Source organism: Rhyacophila brunnea, unplaced genomic scaffold, assembly GCF_057557595.1.
Source record: "Rhyacophila brunnea isolate RB1 unplaced genomic scaffold, BYU_Rbru_1.0 scaffold_9, whole genome shotgun sequence".
Taxonomy (NCBI): domain Eukaryota; kingdom Metazoa; phylum Arthropoda; class Insecta; order Trichoptera; family Rhyacophilidae; genus Rhyacophila; species Rhyacophila brunnea.
In genome coordinates, this window is record NW_028233361.1 from 16409769 (window position 1) to 16424789 (window position 15021).

Sequence of the window (15021 nt, forward strand, 5' to 3'; positions counted from 1 at the left end):
TTACATTTTAATATTACCTACCTACCTATTACTAAACGTTTCAAAGATATTAAATTGTGTGGTCGTAATAATTCATGTCATATTATCTATGATTCATGCACCGTTTGTTATGTTGGTCAAATACTTTGCGATTGCGTATTTTTAAAGTTCAGTTCAGTGTTGCCATGTCTACTAAAATTTCAGTAGATCTACTGATATTTTTTGATATTTTTGGCACTATACTGAATCTACTGATATTTTATGAAATCTACTGATATTTTTTCATTCTACAAAATTCCCACCATCCGGGAAAAAAACGAGTCGTCTTTGAAAATTTGGGAACCTGCGGCCCGCGGCGAAATATTTTTCCTAAGAAAAACAAGCCGACTATGAAAAATTGGGAACCTGCGGCCCGCGGCGAAATTTTTTTCCTAAAACAGAAATCTACTGATATTTTGTCGAATCTACTGATTTTTTTTTACATATTCTACTGAAATTAAAAATTTTGACTTGGCAACACTAGTTCAGTTCACTAAGTTCACTTTGAAGTTGAATGTTGAAGTGTCACAAAAATAAAACCTAACCATGTCGTTCGGTTCGCGAAATCCTCGGATGAACTTTCGAGGATCGGCTGACAATATCCGCAATGAAACCGTGAAAGGTACGAAACCGACACCTCAGCCGACTTCTGTCAGAGAGGTTATGACTATGATGCTCATTCACGTATGCAAGAAATCAATTTTTTTCGACACCAATATAAAAGTAGCTCTGTACCTGGGGGCTCTATTCCTGGTGTCGCTAATAGCTGACTTCGCGTCCTTTCCAAAGTCCTACTTCTCGCAAAGCGGCAACGTATTCAACCAGTACTTCGTCAAGATAGGTTGGTTCTGGACTTTAATATTGTCAGTTCCTTTTACTTTTATGGTGTCAATCGTTCACTGCTGCGGGAGGAAGGATCGCGTATTAAAGGGACACCTAACACGACTAGCTATTGCGACAGTGTTTTGGTATGTATGGACAATGTTTTTCAACTACATCGAAACTTCATTCGGACGGTGCAACGCTAAAATTTATATAACTAAATCCTCGTGCCTGAAGAATGGACATTTTTGGAGTGGCTTCGATATATCAGGACACTGCTTCATTTTGATCTATTCCAGCTTGGTGCTTATTGAAGAAGCCAAAGGAATAATTGGATGGGAAGGAATACGAGACTACATTCGTGATGAGCAGTATTCAAGAAGTATTAATGAAAAAATGGTGACTTCGAATCCTCTGCGAGCTTTACCAAGAAACGAGCTTGAATTTTTAAGTCATTTCTACACCAAGTACACTCCGTATGTGCGAGGATTATTTATAGCCATGACTCTTTTACAAGTTTTATGGGACGTAATGCTGTTTTGTACTCTGATCTATTACCATGTGATGGTTGAAAAGTTTATAAGTGGAGTCATCGCCGTTCTTACCTGGTATATAACATACCGAGCTTGGTATAGAATGCCGAAACTTTTTCCGAATTTACCAGGTGAGGGTATTTATAGATATAACAAGGATAAAATGGCAACATCCGTGCCTCTAGCTACTAAGAAACGTGCTAGCCTTATTAATAATGGAAAACATTTTATGGGGATGCCTTTGTATGGTACACGATCGCAGGAATCTGGCGATGCTCCCTCAGAAGAGATTATAACGTAAAATAATTATTGTTCAAATTATAATATATTTTGCTGCATAATAATTGAGATGTTTGAAAACAGTCATATTTTTCTAAACACAATGCAATGGGAACTATGAAAAACCTGTAACATTACAAATATCCCCTGGACAAAACCCCTGTACTAAAATAAAATTCTTAAAAAAAAAATCTCAATAAATTTTAATACATATTTTAAATGTATTAATTTTTCCCCCCGTTTATTCATGTACTAAAATAAAATTCTTAAAAAAGAAATCTCAATAAATTTTAATACATATTTTAAATGTATTAATTTTTCCCCCCGTTTATTCATATGTAAGTAGGTATATTGTCAAATTTATTTTAAAACATTTATTTTGTCAAATAATTTTTTGTACCCATTGTTTGTTGTATTGAGGAGATTTTATTGTATAAGGGGGTTTTTCACACGACGGCATTGATCTGGGGGAGGGGGGGTGTCCAGGTAGTTATTGTCCTAGAACTGAAAAACCTACAATATTTCCTACAATAAAACCTCCGAATTTCATTAAAACTTTTAAATAATCTCATGACATTATTATACAAAATATAATCATTGTTGGTAAATTAATTGTATAGATAAGTAAGCACCTATAGAAATACAGTATAACCCCTATTTTACGTTTTTTAAGGGACTGAAGAAAAAAAACCTAATTGTAGGGAAAATGTAAAAGGGGGGTATTGAAAAAAAGAACATTTAAATTTTATGTTTCTAAAAAAATAATGTTTTATTAAAAAACAACATTCAATTAAAAATTTTGTTGAAATTTTTTTTATTTTTTATTAAAAAATCATGTATATTAAGTATGTAGTTTGTTGCATTTTTGTTTTTTTGAAATGTAAAGACCAATCACCGTGCGCCGTTCTAAAGACACGGAGTTTTCCCTCCAAACACCTTATGCCGTTCGAATGTCACAACCAATCATTGTCAAGCGCGCGTAACCCGCATATTTTGAATATTTCCGACGTAAATGCGGGTATTAAATGTACTGAAATACATCGGGACTGAAAAAATTACACGCAATTGCGGGGAAAACGTGAATTCCGGGCACGTAAAAACGAGGTTATACTGTATTAAATTTAAATCTTAACCCAATATTCAAACCCAATTCTATACAGAACATTTATGCTAAAAAAAATTGGCGATCCTAACCAAAAACTTTTTAGAAAGATATGACTGTTTTTTGTTTTCAGTGTTAATATTACGAGATGTTAATTTGTAATACCGGTTTCAGGGATAATTTTTTTTTACTTAAAAATATTAAGTAAACCAAAAGGTAAAGGTAAAATTAATATTTACAAATACTTTATTATTTCTTCAACAAACAAACCGGTCTTAACAGATACATTGTATTCTATTTTGAAAGTATTGGTAATTTCATATCTAATAAAGGCCACATGTATTTCTATGTCAAATTGCATCACATACATATAATATTGCAATACCATACATATATTATTGATTCTACCTTATTATATATGCATTAAAATCCTTGTAAATAATTAATTATTGTAATAACTGCATACCCATTATTTGAATTAATAACCTATCATTTATAATAGGTTACACTTTCGCCTACATTAAATTACCTACAATTTTATAAAATTCTCATATTCCCTGTGTCAATGACTGTAGAATTCAATGCTTACGTCTCGCCGTCCTGTGAATCCACCCGTATAGATTGCTAAAAATACAACAATGTCTTTTAATTATTAGGTTTGGTATTTCATAAATCACCGACCTAACGTGTCCATGTATTTTTACAAACATATTTGCAAATCGATATTGTATTACAAATCCAACTACTTAAGTAGGTCTTTCACGAAAGTAATTTTTCCATCATAATGGATTCAGTCTCTTGGTACTTACAATGTTATTTGTACGAGGACGTAGGCCGTCTGTAATCAAGCCGAGGCACTAAAATGCGAGTTCTGATGGTAGTGTTAGATATTGCTTAACTTTGAATGCAATGTGGTAATCTGTTTGCAATAAATATTTTCGATTGGATATTTCGTTCATAGTAACTTATTTATTATAACAATTTTTTTTCATTTTATCATACAATCGTCATTTTCTATTTATAGTTTACAATATTGAATTTGAAGTATAAGCAATAACTAACACTACGATTTGAAATTCACAGTTTCATGTTGTGGCCTGACTAGAGAGCCTGGATACATGCAGTGTTGTGTGTAATGCGCAGCGTTACCTTCTTTTTGTCTCCTAATTATAGTATGCGGTACCAAAAATTATAGTATTTTCGCAAAAATTATAGTACGCGTTGTCATCTTGTCATTTCTCACGATAAAATAATGGAAAATTTGAAAAATTCTGAGGTCCTTTTATATTTAGATACCACTTCCGGCCGAAAATGTTTACTGGTTTTATTTTAAATCAATGTCAAGGTTTTATCGGCTCGCACAAATTTGCTTCTATTACGAAATTATAGTACTTTGCACCGATTTATATTACAGAAATATCGAAATTGCACAACTTTTGGCGTATTTTCTAAGGTTGAAATATTTTTTTTCTCGATATTCAAAATTTTTTTGGGCGTACTATACCCTTTTAATATCAAACATAGTACGCGGATCGAAATTATAGTACAAATACTATTATTATAGTACGGTTGTCAACACTGGTAATGCGCTGAATTATTTGAGTACTAAATATTGTAGCTCGTGATTAACTATGTGAGGAATTTGTAAGGTTGAAACCCTCACTTAAACGACCGTTTATAGAGTGTAGTATCTATGCGTCTATGCCACTTTTGAGTAAATGTTACTCGAGCAACAATAATCCAAATTTATGAAAGGATACCGATTTTAATACCATATATTTAGTAGAAATCTTATGTTTTCAAAGAAAAATGTCTGGCTTTTATTTATATCTAAAATACTCACCATTTTTTGTATTTAAATTACTTCTTTTTAACGGCCCACGTGCTCGTCGTAGGTCAAAATTGAGTTTTTATTGTATTTTCAAACCATGATCCTGGACACTCCTTAAACGTTGTAGATAATCTATTTATATAATTTTGAAGCCTTACTATCCTTTATAGTTATTTTAAACATTTGATGACTGCATAAAGTATTTTTGTTACATAAAATAGTATTCTTTTAAACCTCTCGCTCTAATGTTTTAGAATATAGTCATATTTCGGTACATAACTGTGCAGTGGTGTTAAGATTTTTTACATTTATTAATTTTTAAACGCATTTATGAAACCATTAGTATAATTTATTACGAGATAATTTTTGTAAAATATTCACGATAAAAAATTATATTGATAATCTCTGTGATCCCAAATTTGACAAGAATTAGGCATTTTATTATTCAAAAAATCAGCAAGATTAACACATTTGAAGATGATTCTAAAGATACTTATTATAAACTATGTCTTTTACCATACGCCATAAATTAACAAACTATAATTGAAGTAGGAAGTAAAATGATATTAACGCGCGTGTTTGAACATGTACCGTTTAAAAAAAAATTTAAAAAAATTCGGTTAGGTACATGTTCAAACACGCGCGTTAACATAATTTTACTCCCTACTTTAATTATAGTTTGTCAATTTATAGCTACGGCCGTATGTTGTAGCTTAACTACTAGGGAATGACAAAAGAAATGGCGTATTTCAAAAAAACACTACCTTATTCTTAGGTCAATAATTATTATAAAGCAATCATTATTCATAAGATGTTTATCACACTTGAATGGTAAAAGACATAGTTTATAATAAGTATCTTTAGAATCATCTTCAAATGTGTTAATCTTGCCGATTTTTTGAAAAATAAAATGCCTAATTCTTGTCAAATTTGGGTTCACAGAGATTATCAATATAATTTTTTATCGTGAATATTTTACAAAAATTATCTCGTAATAAATTATACTAATGGTTTCATAAATGCGTTTAAAAATTAATAAACGTAAAAAATCTTAACACCACTGCACAGTTATGTACCGAAATATGACTATATTCTAAAACATTAGAGCGAGAGGTTTAAAAGAATACTATTTTATGTAACAAAAATACTTTATGCAGTCATCAAATGTTTAAAATAACTATAAAGGATAATAAGGCTTCAAAATTATATAAATAGATTATCTACAACGTTTAAGGAGTGTCCAGGATCATGGATTGAAAATACAATAAAAACTCAATTTTGACCTTCGACGAGCATGTCCCCCCTTAATACTGTGTGAAAAAAATCGAATAAAGTTGTGCCACAGGTAAAAATATTTTCTTAGATAGGCCTCAGTTTGTGAAAAAATACTCAGATATTTAAGGTTTTTATAGTTAAAGGCTTCTTTGACTCTATGTTGGGTATTTTTACATTTGTGGGATGACTGTCTTATACATACTCTTCATTTCAGATTGTATTGTATCTAATTGTTTACATGTTAAGTAAATAAAAGTCTTCATTTTTGTATTGATTGTACTTACATTTTACAATATTTATTTATTATCTTTCTTTCAAACCAGTCGACTTGGAGTCACTTAAAATAATGGGATTGAAATCTCTCAGTTTGTGTGTTTTCTTTGAACACTATGCCGACATATAAAATAATAATACGTACAGTGTGTTTCAGAAATGTCATATATTATCATGTCCTGCTATTTTATTTAGAATAAAGATGCAAACAATTAATTAAAATGATGGTACTGCTGTACTATTTTATGGAACCATTGAAAATGCTTTATCATTTTCGGACAATGTGCAAAATGAAGCCTGCGACAAAATAATATGAAAAAAAAGGGTTTGTCCTTTCTCTCCGCCTCACATTTGAAAAATGAGAGAGAAAGAAATATTGTATATTTCCGGCAGATTCTAAATTGACCGAGCGTATTGAGACGAGAATGTTGGACGTTGGGCGTGAGACTTGTGTGTATTATAACTACACACACGTACATATACATTAGCGTGCATCTCACGTTGACGATTTAACCGATAGGTAATAATAATTACAAGCTGATTCAGCTAGCTCTCGCCAGTCTGTCTAGCTAGTAATAATTATAATTGACATTGTATAGATCGTAAGATATTTGTTTTTGGAGGGTCAATGACCATTTGACCTAAAGGGCCAGCCGCCATTGCTTGCCATTGAACTACTTGATTTTTAATAAAAATATGTTTGATAAACGTCATGAAACTTTTATTAATTTGTTTGTATCTTGATTCATTATTTAATTAATTAAATTTATTTGCTTTTTGACTGTTAATCAAAAGCCTAGTATTATGTTATGCTGTTGTTTATTACGTACATTATAATTTTTTATTTCGTATGTATTGTTGCCGTGTTTTGTAAATTATGTTGTAATATTTATAACTTTTTTAATTTATTCTCAAACTCCTTTACCATGACTTACTATATTTATTATTATTTATTTTCGACTTTTTTAAGTTTACACGCAGATTAATTTGAAACTATATTCTTATATTATGGGGTTGTTGCCAAAAGTTGGTATGTCATTAATTTAGGTAATTAGAGTTAACAATGGATTAAGTATGTGTCTATATATAAATATGTACCCTAGAAAAAAAATCAAGGTCATCCAATATATATATATAGAACATGCACATAAAGCACAAAGAAATTAGCATTATTCAATTCATTAGTCAAACTGCAATTACCCCTTAACATGATTTCGAGACTTACCAACTTTTGGCAGTAATATAATAATAATTTTGTTGTTTAATTCACCTGTATCAATTTTGAAATATAATTGATTTTTGAATTTTTACTGAGTAATGTTTAATAAATAGTATGATATATTATATTAATGTAGTAAAACTCTTACATCGAAGCCTCATTCATACATTTTGATATTTCTAAACTTATATCGTTTTCGAATAAGTATGTAAAATAATATATTTATTTATTCTGCTTCGATGATACATACTTCCCGATTGTACCTTATACTTGTGTGATAATTGCATAAATTATATATAATATAAACCATAATATTGTCCAAATAATATAATATACACATCAATAATTGTAGCGATAAATATAAATCATCAATAGTTATAAAATAATTTAATAATTATAAAATCATTTTGCACCATTCAGATTGATATTTCCCATTATTTATTATTTTTGCGTTTATATGTATTTTTTTCGTAATATATTCTAAATGTTTTTAAAAATCTTTCGCCTTCACCATCCACATCCTTTTGCCATAATAAGATAAATTGTTATCCGCCAAAAAATTGTAAATATTAAATTTGTTGTTTCTATCATAATAATTTTATATAGCTTTTGGATGCTCAAGATTAAGTGTATTTTTAAATATATTTATAGAAAAATATAAAATAATAAAAATCAAAATGTTAATGTCATTGCTTTATTTATTAAAATCAAATTTTACCATTGCAATGTTTACAACACTGTAATTTAAATGGCAAAATATTACATTTTTTTTCACAAAAATAACTTATTAATTCCTATAGCTAATTTACTCTATTGTACACAAATAAAATGCATTTTTTTATACAACTATTGACAATTTGAATAACTTCTAAAAAATAATTCTCTTCAATAATAATACTGCACCAGTTATAAAACCGATTGTACCTACGATACCCACTCCGATACCTAAAGGGGTCTGTGAATTGAATAACACTTTTAAATGAAAGAATAAATCTGGAATTGAATTTTTGAATGATTGTTTTTGTTGTACCCTTGAATAGTATTCCTCGATATTAGGACGCTTTCCTTTAGTCCAAAAGTAGCTGTCTAAACCTAAAGAGTCGAGTCGGACCAACAGTATCGTCAGGCTGATATCGGCTACGGAGAAATCTTCAGAACACAGCCATTGATTGTCTTCTGAAATAATATTTCGAAATCATTTGACACGAATAGAGAAATAAATCCTAGCAGGATGTAATAAAACATTTTATAAATAATGAAGCGCTGAGGATTCAACAAATACAAGTGCACCAGTGGACCAAGTCGAGTATTAGACCTCAAACTTAAATAATATGCAATTGCAAATTCTACATAACTATTTTCAAAATTCTTAAAATGAGGTCATGTTCGCAAAAAATCCATTACTATATCCGCTAAGATAAAATATTGGTATTTATTTGTTTTTTAATATTTTTGGTGTTTGAAACACCGGAATTGATGAAGTGTAAAACCAGTTACAAACGTGACTGCTCAAGTATGCGGTTACGTTTGTAGCCGGATTAATCCATTGTTAAGAATAAAACGTTAATAGCATTTTAAACAAAGCATTTACACATCTGAATCTTGATGCATTAATATGGGGTGATGTGAAAATTGATCATAATTAATTTTTTAGTTATATTTATTTCACCTGTACAACATTAATCTTTAGCACCTCAAATAATTGAAGACAGGGTCTAAGGTATTGTCAAGTAGCATTTCATAATTATTGCTATTCCATGTAACTAGGGATTGCAATACCGAATGCATATATCAATACCGGTATTTCTTATTGAATACTTACCGGTATTCGTCAAAACATATTATAGGAAAAAAGAAGTACCCATCAATAAATATAACTTAAAATCTATTTGAAACACTATTTTGTAGCAACTTAAAGTAACTAAATACCTATATTTATTATGTTGACCTTTATAAATATGTATAGATCATAATATTTTAGAACTGCTAATTTTTACAAATACTCTCCGGGTACAGGAAAATTTCTATCAAATTTATCGTTTGTTGGATATACTATCAACATTGGATCAATAGTTATAGAATATTTGGAAACATTTGCCACGAATGTTTTCTTTTTCGAAATAATATGTTAATTCATCATGACAATTCTATAAGCATATTTGAGAGATATTACATAACTTCTGTTGGTTTCAGTCAATATATATGTAATTTGGCAACATAAAACTTATAAGTACACTAAATATGATTTGCAATATACTTGTAGTAGTGAATGATGAAAAAATAACATTAAATTCATTTTCGAAAAACATAAACGTACATGCTTTCTTAATACCGAGAATACCGGTATTTTGGGATTTTTGAAACCGGTATTTCGGTATCGATAAATAATTGAATACCGGTTTTCAAACACCGGTATTGCAATCCCTACATATAACGCTCAGGGCACTAAATCTATTGTGATATTCTGTCTTAAGTACCTTTTTTATGATTTGAAAGTTCCAACTCGATTTTACCGAGGACAACATCGACTGTTGCCAAAATTTTTACATATTCCTCTTTGTTTGTCACTAAGTTGTGCTTTTTTTCTTGAAAGTCAGCCTTTTTTAGAAGAGTATCCTTTACTTCCGGATTCAAATCTGCATTCTGGCGAAGATTTTGTGCACTGTTAATTTCAGCACCTGTAAAAGAAAATAAATTCTACGCTTACAGATATCTCCATTGTCTTTTTACGACGTTACGTTTAAATGTCAATATGAATTACTATCCCTCAAAAATAAATATAAATCATTTACTAATAAATAATTAACAAATTCTTATATGTCAAAAGTGTTTTTGTAGAAATACTGAAGCATTTTTTGAATTGACAATCTCAATTGAAAGTTACATTAATCAATTGGGTATTTTCTTACTTTTAAGCATTTGTCTTACAGGTTTAAGAAACGGCATTTTGGGATTTTCGCAAAGTTCCGGGTGGAAAAACGAGCCCATTGTTATAACGCCGGCCGGTAAATTGTCAATCATCTGCCTGTATTTTTCCACTCTTTTTCTTACATCTGAACCTTTTGCCAGAGGCATTAAGCGGGGGCTACCTGTAAAAAGAAATTCATATTAGTCGCTTAGTCGGTAACCCGCTCTGTTGTTTTTTTTTGAGTTTCGAGTAAATCACGAAAAACTGTCTTGTGCATTTACGATAATGTTGATGCTAGTAGTGGTGACGTTTGTATAGCAATTTAAACGTATGCTAAAAATCACGGTTTGAATCGCGACATCTGATTGGTCAGCTATGTAGAGCGGAATTAGTAACCTGTTATTAACCCAATGCTTACGGGCCGCACAAAATTGTGTTTTTGCTAATTGCTTTTCAAATGCAAATTAACACGTTAATTAAAAAATTAATGAAAAGAGCCCGTAAACATTGGGTTAATTATCCTAGAGCGGGTTTGGCGACTCAAGTCAATATTCATTTTGATTTTTTGACGAAACAGGGTGGAATTTAAAACTCGCACCTCGATTGGTTGGTAGACCTATCGATATAGGACATATGTACATTCAAAATTAATTTTATTGAAAAATCACCCAGAGCTGGTTTGTCGACTAAGCGACTCATATTATGTGTACCCAAAGAATTTGGATTATAAAATAGATGAAGCTTATACTTTATTAGCAAACGTAAGAAGTAGGTATCGTAAAGTTGATAAACCCCACAAACAATAACATTTTCAGGTTGCCGTTCCGATTTTCATATTGCTACTATTTTTATGGCTTTTTACAGGATTTTCCAACTAAATAATAATGCTGAAGTGTAGTATTATTGGCTGCTCATTTAATCATCATGACTGATTGTCTTTTTATACAAATTAGCAAATAAATGCCATAGCAGCAGTGTGAAGCTCTACAAATGAACCTGCAATGCGAAGTTACTTGTAGCTATCAGTGATTAGTGACAAGTTCTTTCTTTGCTTCAATTTGGGGCCCAGATTTTTTTCAATGGCTTTGTGTATACCTAGAATTCTCGGTGTTGATTTAAATAATTTCAATTCTTAGCCCATCTCTATAAATTTATCACAATTTGAATATAAACAGTTGCATTTTTTGGCAAGTATTATACATACGTAAGCTGACAGTTAAATGCTTTGTTCTAAACAAAGGTACCTAATTATATATTTTGTAAACAAGCAATAATGATTTGCAAATTTATTTATAACACAATGAACATTTTAAGTATACTTGAACAATAACGAAAAAGTATTTTGTCACTTTAAGCATACCACTCAGTGGCCATAAAAATTATAACTTATATATTTTATAATATCTCCTTATTATTTTATTTTCCCCTAAAATCAATTCATTTTGTTGTAGTTTTCTAATAATTTGACAGGATCATGCAGATGTTGAAGATACTCTTGTTCTTCCTGTATAAACGTAGCCTAAATATATGAAAATGCAACAGAAAAATGATTGCTAAGACTGATATTAAATTATCTGTCAGTTATTTCCCACAACAGATTTATTTCATACAAACATCACATTTTTGTGTTATGAAATTTATTTACCAGGGCTGCACTCGAAAAATAAATTGAAACATTGAGGCAGAGGAGGAGCCGCTTCTGCACCAAGCTCAACAAAACTATGTAGTAAACATCATTCTTTATTAAAATATATTATTATTATTATTGAAATCAATTGCAAAAAATAATAATATGCCACTGGAAGCAATAGTTCTTAATATGTTTTAATTTGTTGTGATTTTCGGGGCTCCCAAGAAGTATTAATCCTAGGGAAGGGCTATTCTCAATAGTTAACACTGTAACACGTTTCTGATATTTTTATTGGTTCAAAATAACTCGGAGCAATTCCATATACACGGCGGCTATCTACAATAATTGTTAACACACAGTACTGCGTCCAATTGGAGATTTTAATCGAATGCATTTGGAATCAAGTGAGACGTGTTAACTATGCTATTCAATGTCATTAGATAGCTTGCTGTTAATGTGGTCATGACCGGCTGTATTCCAAAACATCACAATTAAATGCCTGAATATGACATAATATATCATGTCAATCACTTGTTTTTAAAGTTAAGTAATATGTTTCGAGTATAATTTTAGCCCTAGTAGTGTAGTAGTAGTGAAACAATCACAGAATTACCCAGGAGAAAATTACATACTTCCCTAGATATATTGTGACCTCACGCGGAATCAAACCCATAGCCCCCGGATGAAAAGCTAGTGCATTACATATTGGACTCCGAGGGCCACCTCATTGAGCAGCTGCATTTATATCACTATTGTGGTAAACGTTTTACTAACCATTTGAAAAATTGTCTTCTAAGTAATCAATGATTCTGCTCGAGTCAGGGATAACTTTTCCGGCATCCTGCAGTACTGGAACCTCACCTCGAGGATTTATTTTGAGGAACGTCGATGAGTATTGCTCTCCTTTTGTTATATTTATTATCACTGGCTCGAATGGTACATTCTTTTCGTGCAATGTCATAACAACCTGTTGGGAAACATTTATTATCAGTAATGAGCATCTATTTTTTTTTGTTGACATGAAAGGAATTTAACTGTTGAATATTGTACGGCTTGAAAGGCGATAAAAATGTAATAAACACAACAAGGCGTCAGGAATTATCGCGTTGGTATGATCCCATCCACCAGTTTTAAATTTCGCTAAAAATGGTTGTTCATGATTAATACGAGTGTACCTATTTGAATCGTCGCCGAAATTCGCGCATGCTCAGGGCGAATTCATGCTTCAAAGGGTTCCGGGCTAACACATTTTTGGGGCCCCGAAAAAACGAATCCAAAGTGTATTTAAAAAACTGTTCATGATTCAAAAATATTATATTTTTATAGGTAAGTAGTTGCTTTTTCATTGGCAAAATCCAGACTCTATTGTCAGTAGTGCAAGTTTGTCGACTTTGACTAAATGTTCCAGAAATAATTTATGACAATCTTTTGGTTTGACAACTTTTAGTAAGGTATGTACCTACCTTCCTGTTTCTCATCTTCTGGAACTTCGCACATTTGCGCTATCCTTGACTGTTTTACGTCCTCTTAAAAATAAATAATGAATGAATTCATTGACAATACTTAGGTACCTACTTATGATTTTTGTTAATTTATTTTTCGGGCTCCGAAGCCCTGTCAATTTGGTGCCCATAGCTATAGCCCCTTTAGCACTATGTAAAATACGGCCCTGCTCCTACTGCCAATGATCATAATATTATATTTTTTTAGAATGAACTAATTAAAACTCAAGATCGACCTACCTATACTGATCATATTAACTGCATCGTCATATTGTAACTGAACTAAATCGAATAAATTTGATCAAAATAGTAACTATATACCATATTATACCGGTATCTATACCGGTAATCATATTTTATAAAGTAGGTAAATAAGTAGATACTCCATAGCACTTACGTAATTTGAGTTATAAAGTCAATAATTAACTGAAGTTTACCATATTATTTCAATCTATTGTCATTTTACATTCATATTTGAAATTACAAAGTATAAGTTATGTAGGTACTTTTGAAGCATTTATTATTCGAAATAACCGGTAAAATTACAATACAAATCACTTTCTGATAGAAGACACATAATTATTTATTAACCGTAATTTTATCTACATAACAATAATTTCCATAATTAAATAACGTTTTGAGACAAGAATAGAAGTAATATATCCATAAATAGCATACACACAAAGTAAGCCGGTGCATTTTAGTCAACATAACATTATGCATTGTAAAATAAGTTACCTTTTGTGAGTAAAAACTGTACGGGTGGTAATATAGAACTAAACCGGTTGACATGGCCATTTTTCCAGTCCTTGCGATACTAGACATCACCTGACAATCGTAGTTTTACCAAAACACAATAATTTTGTATGATTAAACCTCGGAAAATCAAACTACTAAGCATCTAGGTACCTATCTACTGTCAGAGATTCACCGAGCAGAGATGCGAAACCATTTTTAATTCACCGCCAAATTCGACGCAAAGAAAAAAATAAATCATCCATATTTAAAACGATTTTAGTTGACAAATAAATACTTCAAGAGTACCCAAAACAACGACTGCATTCAGTGGCGATTTTCATTGACGCCAATGACGCAACCGATTCGTTGACCCCCGTGGTCCAATGATTAAGGCACTGGGGTCTAACTAGGGGCTCCGGGTTCGATACCCGATGAGGTCAAAATATATTTATGTGGTTTTCTAAAAGCCTAAGTGTTTATGTGATCGTTTCACTTCTACTACTGCACTACATTTTCAGTACCTATACTACTGTCATGGGGCCTTATGGCCTATTGTAATATTTAAAAAAACAATATAGGATAAATGTAGGTATATTACACATACATGTATATTATACATTTATATAAAAATAAATACCTAAATAAAGGGGGCCTCCAAACAGTTCAAACCAAACATAAAATTATTAAATCATCAAAATCTATAAATATTAATTTACATTTTATTGTTATAAATTCTACGATTTGCATTGTTTTACTGTATCATGTATAGGTACATAGTTTTACAGTGGCACCATGGATACGGCAAATGCGGCTTGCAGTTGTAATGGTATTGTTTGCTTGCATTGAAACGGGTGCCGGACGAAATCCCGAAGGCCGAAATCCCGAATGCTG

General features: G+C 31.1%; 2 protein-coding genes across 3 annotated transcripts; one reads left to right on the forward strand and one right to left on the reverse strand.

The window, feature by feature from the left end:
* Nucleotides 1-526: 526 nt before the first annotated feature.
* On the forward strand, nucleotides 527-1807 carry Fitm (acyl-coenzyme A diphosphatase Fitm). The gene has a single exon (XM_085959403.1). The coding sequence runs from the start codon at nucleotides 565-567 to the stop codon at nucleotides 1672-1674; it is 1110 nt and encodes a 369-aa protein (XP_085815529.1). The 5' UTR covers nucleotides 527-564; the 3' UTR covers nucleotides 1675-1807.
* A 6222-nt stretch (nucleotides 1808-8029) lies between these two features.
* Nucleotides 8030-14279, reverse strand: Gdap1 (ganglioside induced differentiation associated protein 1). 2 transcript variants are annotated; one of them, XM_085959405.1, is made up of 6 exons: nucleotides 14131-14279; nucleotides 13354-13416; nucleotides 12665-12857; nucleotides 10262-10441; nucleotides 9830-10030; nucleotides 8032-8528 (listed from the first exon to the last, which is right to left on the reverse strand). In XM_085959405.1, exons 2-6 carry the CDS (start codon nucleotides 13366-13368, stop codon nucleotides 8221-8223), a joined length of 897 nt encoding a protein of 298 aa, XP_085815531.1. In that variant the 5' UTR covers nucleotides 13369-13416; nucleotides 14131-14279; the 3' UTR covers nucleotides 8032-8220. The 2 variants fall into 2 exon arrangements, with proteins under 2 accessions (XP_085815530.1, XP_085815531.1); XM_085959404.1 differs by lacking the exon at nucleotides 13354-13416 and having other exon boundaries at nucleotides 8030-8528.
* Between the last annotated feature and the right edge of the window lie 742 nt (nucleotides 14280-15021).